Source organism: Podarcis filfolensis (genome assembly GCF_964270895.1).
Source record: "Podarcis filfolensis genome assembly, chromosome: 9".
NCBI lineage: Eukaryota > Metazoa > Chordata > Lepidosauria > Squamata > Lacertidae > Podarcis > Podarcis filfolensis.
Window position 1 is genome coordinate 5,896,320 of NC_139610.1, and position 12,368 is coordinate 5,908,687.

Consider the following 12,368-nt stretch of genomic DNA (forward strand, 5'->3'; position numbering starts at 1 on the left):
TAGTACCTCCAACTTAAAGGACTCCACTAAATATTGATCAAATAACTTCAGCATTTCTGCCATCTCAAGAGCTAAAAACTTGCATTGCTGTAGTAGTACTATATTTATCATGAATTCTGAAATTTTTAATGGTTTTCTCACTGGATGTTGTTTTATCTGGTTCTCACCATCAGTCACCCTGTGTGTCTGATTGGAGGAAGGACCAGATATATAAATAAAACAGAAGCTGTCCTTAGCAAGCAAGTTCAGTGCTGTGGTTTTTGTGTAGCAGTGCACACATAGGATCTGCACAAGGAAGAGGAAGTCCAGCTCCTGGCCCCATCAGTTTCATGAACTCACATGGTGTTTTGAAACAAAAACATGTAATGATAACCTCCTTCAATGTCCTTTATAGGGATCCACACACAAGCAATAAAAATTTGAATGTCATTGCCACCAATAAATGAAGTTTGAGAATCCCATTGTCAGGTTGTGAAATTGAGGATTAAGTTCTGTACCCCATGTTTATTCACTTTTATTATGGGAAATAAGATTTTCTTTTCTAGTATATAATAACACAGGCTACAAAGAACACTCAGTTCAAACCAGTTCCCCTTTATTAGGTCCAGCTTCACAACACATACTCCAGGACTCAATAAAAGGAAGTAGTAATTTCAAATAAGTAATATTTTAATGTCTGATTCCAGGCAATTGTTGTACAATCAAATAGCATTAACAATAACCCCACAGGAAGCTCATCTGGAAGAGAACAGATATCATGGATTAGTTCATACATTTCTACAGCCTTTTCAAGCTCTTTCTGCCTCCCCACCACCACCAGAAAGCTTCTGAAAGAGGAAAAAATGGATAGTTGGGGGAACATAATCTGACCAAGCAGCTGCAGATTAACAGCTTGCTGCCCAGTGGTGTAAAAAGACTATTTTTCTACCACAGCCTTGTGACCTTTGTGTTTTCCTCATATCTCCAAATATATATAATGCAGTCTAAAGAATTACACACACACACACACACACACACACACACACACACACACCATATATCCCAGCAGCCCTTCAAAAAATTTCTTTCAACAACATTTGCTTAACATATTTGCCCTATATTCTTTCTATTTTAGCAGGTATCTGGCAAACTGGGCTGATTTTGCATAGTCGTTCTCTCTACTGCTTTGGGTTGCATCCAACGCTACTGTTCCATTAGCACTGCAGACTTCTGCCTGTACAACACACCACACAGCCCCCCTCTCCCTGCAACCTCAGAATCTGCTCCAAAGGGTTGGAGAACCCCTATAGAGCAGGTGTGGATGGCACACAGGGAGAGGAGAGCAACAACCTGTTTCACAAGTGGGACTCCGTGCACACAGTACTGGACACAAGCCTTTGTGTCTTAATCTGTATTTGTAAAATAATTGTGTTTTGATTTACTGCCGTTCTTAATCTGCTCTTATGTTATCTTATTGTACAATGGCTATCTTGTTCCTATTTCTTTTATTCAGGACTGTACTGTTCTTAGTCACTCTGGTCATTTTTATAAAAAAGGGGGGAAGTACATTTTGTGGTGTATGAAATAAATAAATAAATAAATAAAATTGATAAGTCGGCCCCAGAATACAGGCTTTACCCCCCCCCCCTCACACATGTACACAAGGATTACCATATTTTTCGCCCCACAGGGCGCACCGGCCCATAGGGCGCACCTAGTTTTTTGGGGGGGAAATAAAGGGGGGGGGAATTTATTTCCCCCCCAGCCCGAGCTTCCCCCGACCCCAGCCCCCAGAACAGGCTGCTCTCCGCAAGCCGTGGGAGCCCTCCCACGGCTTGCGCAGAGCTGCCCGAAGCCCGGGCTCGACTGCTCAGCACGCCCAGGCTTCGGGATAGAGGCAGCTCTCCGCAAGCCGTGGGAGCCCGGCAGGAACCCCCGCGGGCTCCCAAGGCTTGTGGATAGCTTCCTGAAGCCTGGAGAGTGAGAGGGGTCGGTGCGCACCGACCCCTCTCGCTCTCCAGGCTTCAGCGAAAGCCTGCATTCACCCCATAGGATGCACACACATTTCCCCTTCATTTTTGGAGGGGGAAAAGTGTGTCCTATAGAGTGAAAAATACGGTACAGTCTGGGTCCCCACACATATAAGTGAAATTGCATAAAGTGGGGAGCACCCCACTTTAATAAGGACGGTGTGTGGGGAGAAGAAACTCAGCCTGGAAATCTCTTGGGGCGGCTGTCCCAAGCCTCCTTGCCTGCCTGCAAGGAGTTAGTATGTGTGGCAGCGGCCACTGGCCACAGAGAGCAAGGACCAAGAAGGGCACCCAGCAGAACTGGGGCCAGGATGGGGGCGTGGATGTGCTTCCTGCCCTATGTCACTGGTCGATTGAAAGCCACCTTCTGTTGCTTGGGCAAGGAAGCATGGGAACCAGTAAAACATTTCTAACTGCATACACAGTTGCATCTCTTCATTCAAAGTCTGTAGGGTTCTAGTGTTTACACAGAACACAAAGCATATGGTGCCCAAGCAGTAGATTGTGGCTATGTGGCTGCAAATGAGGACCCCAATTCACTATAACCAATGCAACATTAGAGTAACAGCTCAGATTCTTCTCACTGGAAAAAAAGCCTTTCTCCCTGCAAAGGCCACTTGCCCCAGATGAATACTTATGAGAACACATTTTATTGCTAAAGTCAATTCAGGTTTGTGCAGGCTTGCTATTAAATGCTGTTCATTCTCTCCTCCCTGGTGCCACTACACCTAGCAGGGTGTACATTAAATGAGTGACAGCTTAAAGCTAGCAGAGCATTGCATGTATTGCCACTAAACATCCAACTTCCATAGCACTGTCCTATTTAAGGGTGACGTGTTTGCATAGTCTCCAATGCTGCTCCATTAACAGAACAGCAGTTGCTAAGCTTAGGCTGAGTGCTTGACCCCCACTGTAAGTTCAGCACATATGACAGCAGGAGAAACACTCCTGGTTGCCAGGAGTGAAATTATTTGATGCAGACAACTAAGCAAGCACCAATATTATATGGCTGTATTTGAGTCAGATTTGAAATAAGGAGCCTGACATTGATGAATGAGAAGTGTTCACTGTACTTTTCTCCAGTCTTTTTTAATCACTTAAGTATAAGAACTACATTTCAAGTACACCAAGAATGGCCCACCAGAAAAGAGGGTGGGGCTAGGTGAATGCAGGGAATTTTCAAGTCTTTTTTCTGCCTTTCCTCAGGCAAACCTAGAAAACGAAGCCTTGGTGCTCTACTCAAGATAGCTCAAACTCTATCTGGCGTGCAGGGCAATTGCAACTTGCACAAGGGTTATGTTTCTGGGAGTTGCACATAAAAGCAAAATCACACACAGTCAGAACAACCCCTGGAACTGCTCCCACCTCTTGAGAGCTTGCAATATCTCAGATGGCCCCATGAGATCTCCTGGGAACCCTCATGCTACTGTCCAGGAGCCTGGTAAAGAAGATGGATGATTTAAATATTCCGCAAAGGACTGAAGATTTGTTCTCTTACCAATAATGTTTACACTTTGTCCAGGCCAAGTTCCTCTGGAGTTGAGATTCCCAACTCATTCAATGTTGGTCTAAGTTCCTGGATAACATATGGGTATATTTCCTTGTGAGGCCCTGCTTTGTCCTAATTGAAAGAACACAAAATGAATTTAAAGTTAACAAAACCAAGACAGATTCATATCCAAGGCCAATAGGGTTAATTCTTTAATAGTCTTAAGGTGTTTTTTTATAAAAAAAATACACACAAGAGAAAAGCATTTCACCAAGAGTTAAGCAACAACTTACTGCTTCAAAATCCAGCTTTTAGAGGTGAAAGTGGCTATAAGGTAAAGGTAAAGGGACCCCTGACTGTTAAGGACATTCGCGTACAACTCTGGGGTTGTGGTGCTCATCTCGCTTTACTGGCCAAGCGAGGGAGCTGGTGTTTGTCTGCAGACAGCTTCTGGGTCATGTGGCCAGCATGACTAAGCCGCTTCTGGCGAAACCAGAGCAGCACACGGAAAAGACGTTTACCTTTCTACCGGAGCAGTACCTATTTATCTACTTGCACTTTGACGTGCTTTTGAACTGCTAGGTTGGCAGGAGCAGGGACCAAGCAACGGGAGCTCACCCCGTCGCAGGGATTCGAACTGCCGACCTTCTGATTGGCAAGCCCTAGGCTCTGTGGTTTAGACGCTATATGAGGCTACAAATCTATACTCGCCTGAAAGCAAATCCCACTGAACTCAGTGGGGCTTTCTTTTTACATGCATAGGCTTCCATTATAAGTAGCCTGGTAAACTTTTTTGGGGAAATGGGCAGGGGCACATGTATTTTGTACAGAAAGTTCCACTCTCAGCCGCACATATCCTGTCAAAAAGATCAAGGTTAACAGGGTTAGAAGGACCTATGTCACAGGCTGTGGAGAGCCAATGACCATTAAAGTAGACAATGCTGGCTAGAAAGATTTGGTAGGCTCTCAAGGCTAGTCAAACAAATCTCTACACAGGGTGCAAAGGCTCTTTACGGATCATCAGCAAGCCGGAACTCCACAATATACGCACTATAAACACAGAGGCAAATGGAGAAGCAGGGTGTTGGCTGCTCAGACTCATGTGTCTTTCACTGACCTTTACAACTTCTAAGATACGGACTGCGCTAGCAAAGTCATTTAGTCGTCGGCATGCCCTCAAAGCAGCATCAATGATTTTTGGTTCTGGAACCAGGTCATAACCAACCAGTGTGTTCATGCCTGTGGGAATGAACAAGAATGAGAATATTCTGTTGTTCTTACAAGTTCAGGAGTGTGTCACACAGGCTCAATTTCTCTTCCTAACATTTCTGATTATATCTAAATATGCCAGAACATATTATTAATACCAAATTTCCTGCAAGTGACTTCTGATATTTGATATTGCCACAGTACACAAAATTTGTAGAGCTAACATGAAATGTTGCTTACATTCCACATACAAAATCTGAGATCAAATCTGTAATTTGCCATTTCAGTGCCAAAACTTCAATTCTATTTTTTTGCATCCCATCCAACAACAGATCCCAATTTCCACAGCAAAGCTCCATTTATTGTGGACTTTAAACTTGAAAAGTTAAACACAACTTCAAGATTCTGAATGTTTGTGGCTTTTATGCTCCCTGCTTATACTTTGACGAGTTTTCCAAAAGGTTACTTTAATAAACTATCAATTGCTGTTCAGCCTCTGTAGCAAAGAAGAGTCACCCAATAAAAAGTGCCATTTTGTCTTGACAACCATCAGCACAATAAAAACTGTACACTTCCTCTTACCTTAAATAGAATGTTGTAAGGCATTCAACAGTCAAAGGGATTTTATCAGTTTAGTGCTCGTTCAGAGCCCTAATATCATTGTCCTCTTATGTACAGCCAAAGTCAGTCTTAGCTCTCTTTCCCTAAGAAAAGATATGCCTTAAAAAGGTGAGGCATGGCTGAAACATCAAGGGACTGACGGAAACATTGAATCCGTTTCAATTTTAGCAAGTTATGATAAATGACCATTTTTTACTACTCATACAGCTATTAAAATACCAGAGGTACAATCTTAAAAGCAGAGGTTGGATGGCCATCTGTCACGTATGTTTTAGCTGAGATCCCTGCACTGCAGAGGGTTGGACTAGATGACCCTCAGGGTCTCTTCCAACTCTACAATTCTATGATTCTATTCTCTGGAACAGTTCCATTAAGGCTGGTGGAATGTTGGGCAGGGACTGAAGAAAAATGGACTGACTGCTCCATGCAAGCTACCACAACCAGCTTGCAGAAATGCCTCCATTCAGCTGCAGCCGCAGCAGCACACAGCAAAGGAGGGTTTCTCAAGCTCTTCAATACTACTCTCCCTCAGCCTTACCTTTCCTTAGCTCCCAGGCATCGATATCCGGTTTATTAAAGTACGTCACCCAGCGAGCATCAAACTCTTCATCTGACTCATGTGACCCATGAGAATAGCAGCGCACAGGCAATACAGCTGTGACAAAAACAGGAAGTAGGAAGAAGAGGAAGATATTAAAGAGCTCAAGGTAAAGCTGCAACACAGCAGGTACACATAGGAAGTCAGTGTACACATGAAATCCCAGGAATGCAGCTCTCTGCTTTGGTCAGCAGCAACCATCCCCACATCACTTCCAGACTGTAGCTGCCAGAGTTTCTACTGAAGCACTATGTCATCACCCCTCCCTCCCCAGTAAAGAGAAACATGCACTAAACTACACCACTTTAAAAGGTTTGCCCAGCTGTGCACAAGGGTTGCTGTATGAATTTCCCCATTTCCTGCCTGAAGAGGGAGAGAGGGGCAGGAGGCAGCAGGCGAAGGGTAGAAAAACTACAGCAGAGTATTGATTTGCATTGCTGGAGCAACATATCTTCAGCATTCATGGCAAGTTAAGTCACCTAAAAAATCTAATTACCATCCCATCAGAATAAGCTTTCCAGCAATCCAATTCCTATTTTGTAAATTATCATAACTTTTTAACGCACACATTACAGGTATCCCTCCCAGCTTTAGATTAATATTTTTTTGCTAGCAAGTCACCTTTGGGCTTATTTACATTGTTGAGATAGCTAGTCTGGTGCTTTCAGGGGAAAACACGAAGTCCCTGAATGCTTAAGAATGTATGCCAGAAGGATAGTTAATACTGATAATAATTAAAATCACACTTCAATACAGTGGTGCCCCGCAAGACGAATGCCTCGCTAAATGAAAAACCCGCAAGACGAAAGGGTTTTCCGATTTTTAGCGGCTTTGCAAGACGAATTTCCCTATGGGCTTGCTTCGCAAGACGAAAGCCCATAGGGAAATCTCCGGGGACAGCGGGGAAGCGCAGCGCGCCTTCTCCTCTGTTCCCGGACCTGTCCTGAAGGCTTGCGGTGGGAGGTCCGGGAACAGAGGAGAAGGCGCGCAGTGCTTCTCCTCTGTTCCCGGGGCTTGCGGTGGGAGGAGGGTTTTTCCTCCCCACCGCCAACATTCAGAACAGCATTCTGAATGTTGGCGGTGGGGAGAAAAGCCCTCCTCCCACCGCAAGCCTTCAGGACAGGTCCGGGAACAGAGGAGAAGGCGCGCAGCGCTTCTCCTCTGTTCCCGGACCTGTCCTGAAGACTTGCGGTGGGAGGAAGGTTTTCCTCCCCACCGCCAACATTCAGAAGGCTGTTCTGAAGGCTGTTAGTGGGGAGAAAAGTCCTTCTCCCCCCGCCAGCCTTCAGAAGAGGTCCGGGGACAGACTGTCCCCGGACCTGGTCTGAAGGCGGTCTCCATAGGAACGCATTAATTGATTTTCAATGCATTCCTATGGGAAACCGTGCTTCGCAAGACGAAAAACTCGTAAGAAGAAAAAACTTGCGGAACGAATTAATTTCGTCCTGCGAGGCACCACTGTACTATCTAAAATAAGTCAGTGTTCTGAACAGTACAGTATACAGAACTAAGATCAAAACCTTGCCTTCAAGTTTATAAACTGGGGGGGGGGGGACAGACATACAAGAGAAAGTGAAGATAATGGAGAAGATTAAAAGCTCACTTAAATAGAACAGGCTTGAAAAAATAGACATGTCTGGAGTCACTTCATAAGGAGTGTGTGTGTGTGTGTGTGTGTGTGATATAAGTACCTGGAGGCAGCAAGTTCCAAAGTTCAATTATCTCTGGCAAAGATTTGAAGCAGATATATCTAAGGGTTCTAAAGTCTGTCACCAGAGTAGCAGTTCATATTCTACTTAACACATCCTGCAGGATCACTGTCAGTGTTAGAAATTAGCCAGAGGCATTTTGCTACTGTTGTGGGTCTAATTGTGACTATGTGGAGATATCTGGGCACCTGGTTGGCGACCACAGTCTAAAAACCTCTCCCTTAGTCCATAGTAAAAACCATTTCCATAGTGTATGTTTCTCCTTCTTGCATACTGGGACAAGTGCACTGTTGTAAGAGCAAGTAAAGCAATGTAGCTGCAATCATAGAATATTAGAATTGTAGTATTGGAAGGGACCCATAGAGTCATCTAGTCCAACCTCCCCACGCCCCCCCCAGGAAATAGACATTCTGTTGTAGCGACCATAACCTAGATTTAAGGTGCCATTTACTGCTGCTGCATAAATAATATCTAATTCAAAAATTCACTTCGTTTAGTCCAATTCAGCAGTACAATGAACTCAAACAAGAGTAAAAAACTGCTTTCATTCTGGACATTGTCTTGCTGTTGCACAATCCACAGAAGAAACTAGACGGGCTTGGAATTTTAAAATGCCAGGTGTTAAAACTACCCAAAGAAATGAGATGCTAGCATTTCAGCTGAAAATTATCCATTTCACTCTTGATTTTTCTATTCTTCGGCTAATAAGCCTCCATCTCAGAACAGCTGCTCTATAGTAAAACATGCTTTGTTGCAATGTTGGTGGTCAAAGACAATTTTCAGTACCGTCAGTATTTCAACGTCCTCAGATTTTGTGGTAAATCGTATCTGTTAAATGAATGCAAAATTTGCTGGAGTCCTTAGCATCAATGGTATTCTTAGTTTCCAGTACCTTCACCTGCCATCTTGGGGGATAAGTACAAGACACAAAGGCCGTACAACACTTGTTAAGTATCCAGGAGCCTTCACCTAGAATAGACACCAATTTGACGACTGCATCAACACTGTTCTCCAATGCACTGCCTCAATGTCAGTGAAGTTTTATTGAGCCAATTTGCCTGCTGGGAATTAATTTAGATACTACTTTCACAATCAAGCTATTGTATAGAGCCAACTCACATGTAAATTGGGACTACACTGACTTGAAAAGATCCTGGTTTGGAACAAGTCAACAAAGCCATGCATAAGTGAGTTCATAAGGCAGAGTATTTTTTCCAGATGTCCCTATCTTAGGGCTCCTCCATTTGACCCACTTACTAAATACCCATCTTGATTGGCTTGCACAAAGATTACTCAGCGATTAGTCTATGTCAGTCTATACTGAGCCGTCATTCTGACTTGTTTCTGGGGTTGATATACAACAATAAATATTCATTCTGATATGCTTGTGCTGTGTTCATACACCTTCCCATTCATTCATCCCAGTTTTCAATTCATTGCCCTGCCACATTCCAAACTGCAAAAAAACACCCTTCTTTTTAACATGAATTTGTTGCATCAGGGCAATAACTCCATTTTAATTGTTCAAACCTAAAGTTCCAGTATGTGCCTGAATCCCTCCTTCAAAATACTGACTGTCTGGAAGCACCCTAAAGCAGATCATGGCCTTAACTGTCCTTCTTAAATGGGAATGGAATACAAACAGGTTATCACATAGTTCCTCCCTATCACATAGTTCAAGGAACTCAGGGTAGCATTCAAACAGGATCATCTACTCCAAGGGTCAGAAAACTTTTTCAGCAGGGGGCCGGTCCACTGTCCCTCAGACCTTGTGGGGGGCCGAACTATATTTTGGGGGATGGAAAATGAACCAATTCCTATGCCCCACAATTAACCCAGAGATGCATTTTTAATAAAAAGACACATTCTACTCATGTAAAAACACACTGATTCCCGGACCGTCCACAGGCCGGATTTAGAAAGCAATTGGGACGGATTCAGCCCCCGGGCCTTAGTTTGCCTACCCATGATCTACTCCTTCACATCCTCACAGTGAACCTGTGAGGCAGGGAAGCTGGGGAGAGACTGGTGGGCTCAAGGTCACCCAGTAAACTGTTCATTTCTTTGGACAAGCTAAGAACACGTACGGCTCTGACTGCAACTGTTTTCAAGCCTGGACTGACAGCATATCAGCATATGAGCCCATTTTCGGGCAGGAGGGGAGCCTTAAAGGATGTGCACCTAGAAATTAAGAGTTGGTCCTTAAGGGAAGCAACCTATTCCATGAAATGGAAGCAGAGCGACAAAGTGAAACCAGGAAGAGCAGAAAATGAGGAAATGCCCTGCAGATCAGAACCAAAGGGAGCACAAATACCCATCCCGAAGAGACGGGGAAACTCTCCTTTCTTAGGAATACTCCAAAGCACATTATCCCGCCTGCGTAACCGGGCAGAGATCTTCTTCCGTCTCTGATCCCCTTCCTCCCTTCAAAATCATTTCCTCGTTGCATTTACACCCCACCTTTCCTCCCGACAACCCTGCCAGGCAGGCTAGGCTGACCCCCAAGGTCACGCCCAGAGAGCTTCATCCACGGCCGAGCGCGGGATTTGAACCCGGGCCCCTCCGTCACCTTCCTACCGAGGGGAGCTCAGGAGAGGGGGCGGCCGAGGGAGAGCAGGCGGGCCCGCGACCTTCCTCGTCGCCGCCACTTCCCGCGCCAAGGTCACCCGGCTCCCTCCCCCCCCCCGGCAGGGTCGCGACGAGGCCGAGCAGCGGGCGCCCTGAGCGTCCCTCGGCGGGAGAGGGAGGGAGGGCGGCAGGGGACCCGCCAGAACCGGGCCGAGCGCGAGCGGCGGCGCCCCGAGGAGGCCCATCGGCTCCCCGCGGGCGAGCGGGGTCACGGCAAGGACACGGCCAGGCCTCGAGCGCCGCGGCTCCGGCGCGGCCGGGAGCGTGGGAGGGAGGAGGGGCGGCGGCTCACCTGCGGGGGCCGCGCGGGGGACGAGGCCGCGGAGGACGGGCGCGGCGCAGCGGCGGCTGAGGAGGAGCTGAGCGGCTGCCAACATGGCTGAGGGGACAGAGAAGCGGCGGCCGTGAGGCGACGCGCGGGAGGGAAGGGGGGGCGGCGGTGGGGCGGCTGGGCGGCGGGCGGGCGGGGGGGGCGGCCGGCGCGGCGGCGGCTGCTTCTGCTTCTGCGGCGGCTTCTGCTCCTGGCCGGCCTCCTGGCTTCCTTCCTCCGACGGCCACGCGCCGCTGCTGCTCCGCTGGCGAGACGCTCCGAGGGCAAAGGCGGGCGGGGCCGAGGCTACGGCGGCGCAGGGCGGACTAACCTCCTCGCGCCCTCGCGAAGGACGGCGCCGGCGCGGGAGGGAGAGAGGAGAGCCGGGGCTGCGCACGCGCAATAGGGGAGAGGGCGCCGCGGGCTCCTCCTCCTCCGAGGGGCGGAGTCGGGCAGCCGCTCGGACGGCGGAGAGACCAGGGCGGGACCCCCGCAGCAAAGGATGCCGTTTGGATGGCGCAGCGCATGGACTTGGAAGGCGCATCTGCCTGTGTGTGTATGTATATATATTCCATTCAAAAAGTTTTTATTGGTTTTCACAAAATTATAAACAAACAAACAAACATAAATCATAGCCTTATTAAAAATTACACTTATTAACATTGTTAAGTGACTTCCTCGCTTCCTCTTGGTTGAATTTCATTGCATGTCCTTTTAACGGTTTTCTAAATCACAGTTCTTAAAAAAATTTAGTTTAAACATTAACATCCTTAGCTCTTCACATTATGAAATTAAACATATTAATTCATCACTTAACTTAAATAAAATCCTAAGCCAATTAAGCATCTGCCTGTATATTTAAGGCACCTTCGCACGCACCCCAAGATCCCTGGGAACCGTAGTTTCCACCTCAAGGTTCTTCAGCGCCCTCGATCAGCTACAGTTCCCCGGAAGTTTTTTTTGGGGGGGTGTAGTGGGGGGTGATTCCCGTGCATGGCGCGAGACGCGGGATCCCCTGCCCCGAGGCGCGCGCGATCTTTCCTTGCGCCACCGCTGTCGTTCTTGCAGCTTAGCAATGGGGAGCGGGGGGCTCCTTGTTTTCTGCAGGGAGGCGCCTTGCAGCCCGTCCCTTCGCGCATTTACTCGGGAACGCGGCCCGCTGCTTTCGGTGCAGGTGCGTCAGGCGGAAGCCCCACGGCAGCGATGGGGCACCAGTGGCCCCCCTAAGGTGCTGCTGGACCCCCCTCAGCCGCTGGCCACGCAGGCTGGTGCTGACGGGAACCGGAGTCCCACGGCACCGGGGCTTTCCTCTGGCAGAGCTTCGCCCCTGCCAGTGGCGTAGCGTGGGTTGTCAGCACCCGGGGCAAGGCAAGTAATTTGCGCCCCCTAACCCGTGGATTTGCACCCCCTAACCCGTGGATTTGCACCCCCTAACCCGTGGATTTGCACCCCCTAACCCTAACGCCCAGATGTTGCGCCCGGTGCGGCCGGCCCCCCCCTGCACCCCCCACGCTACGCCACTGGCCCCTGCGCATATTTGAAGCAGGAGCGCTTTGCTCTTTGTTGTGGAAACGCGACGCCCGCAGTGAGCAGAGCTGCCCTCCGAAGGATCAGGGCAGGAAGCCAAGGGCCAATTAGCCGAACATGGGTTTGCTGGCAACGTGAGTTCCGATGGGCAGCCGCTTCGCCCTGGGCAGAACGGCAGCACAGAATCATAAAACTGTAGAGTTGGAAGGGATCCCGAGGGTCATCTAGGCTACCCCCTGCAAGGCAGGAATTACAGCCAGGAGGGCTA

At 47.8% G+C, this 12,368-nt stretch overlaps 1 protein-coding gene across 2 annotated transcripts; it reads right to left on the minus strand.

The window, feature by feature from the left end:
- Window positions 1-573: 573 nt before the first annotated feature.
- Window positions 574-10,953, minus strand: COX5A (cytochrome c oxidase subunit 5A). 2 transcript variants are annotated; one of them, XM_083630871.1, is made up of 5 exons: window positions 10,556-10,953; window positions 5,867-5,983; window positions 4,616-4,737; window positions 3,508-3,630; window positions 574-738 (listed from the first exon to the last, which is right to left on the minus strand). In XM_083630871.1, exons 1-4 carry the CDS (start codon window positions 10,638-10,640, stop codon window positions 3,517-3,519), a joined length of 438 nt encoding a protein of 145 aa, XP_083486997.1. In that variant the 5' UTR covers window positions 10,641-10,953; the 3' UTR covers window positions 574-738; window positions 3,508-3,516. The 2 variants fall into 2 exon arrangements, with proteins under 2 accessions (XP_083486997.1, XP_083486998.1); XM_083630872.1 differs by lacking the exon at window positions 10,556-10,953 and adding an exon at window positions 9,950-9,968.
- Window positions 10,954-12,368: the final 1,415 nt, after the last annotated feature.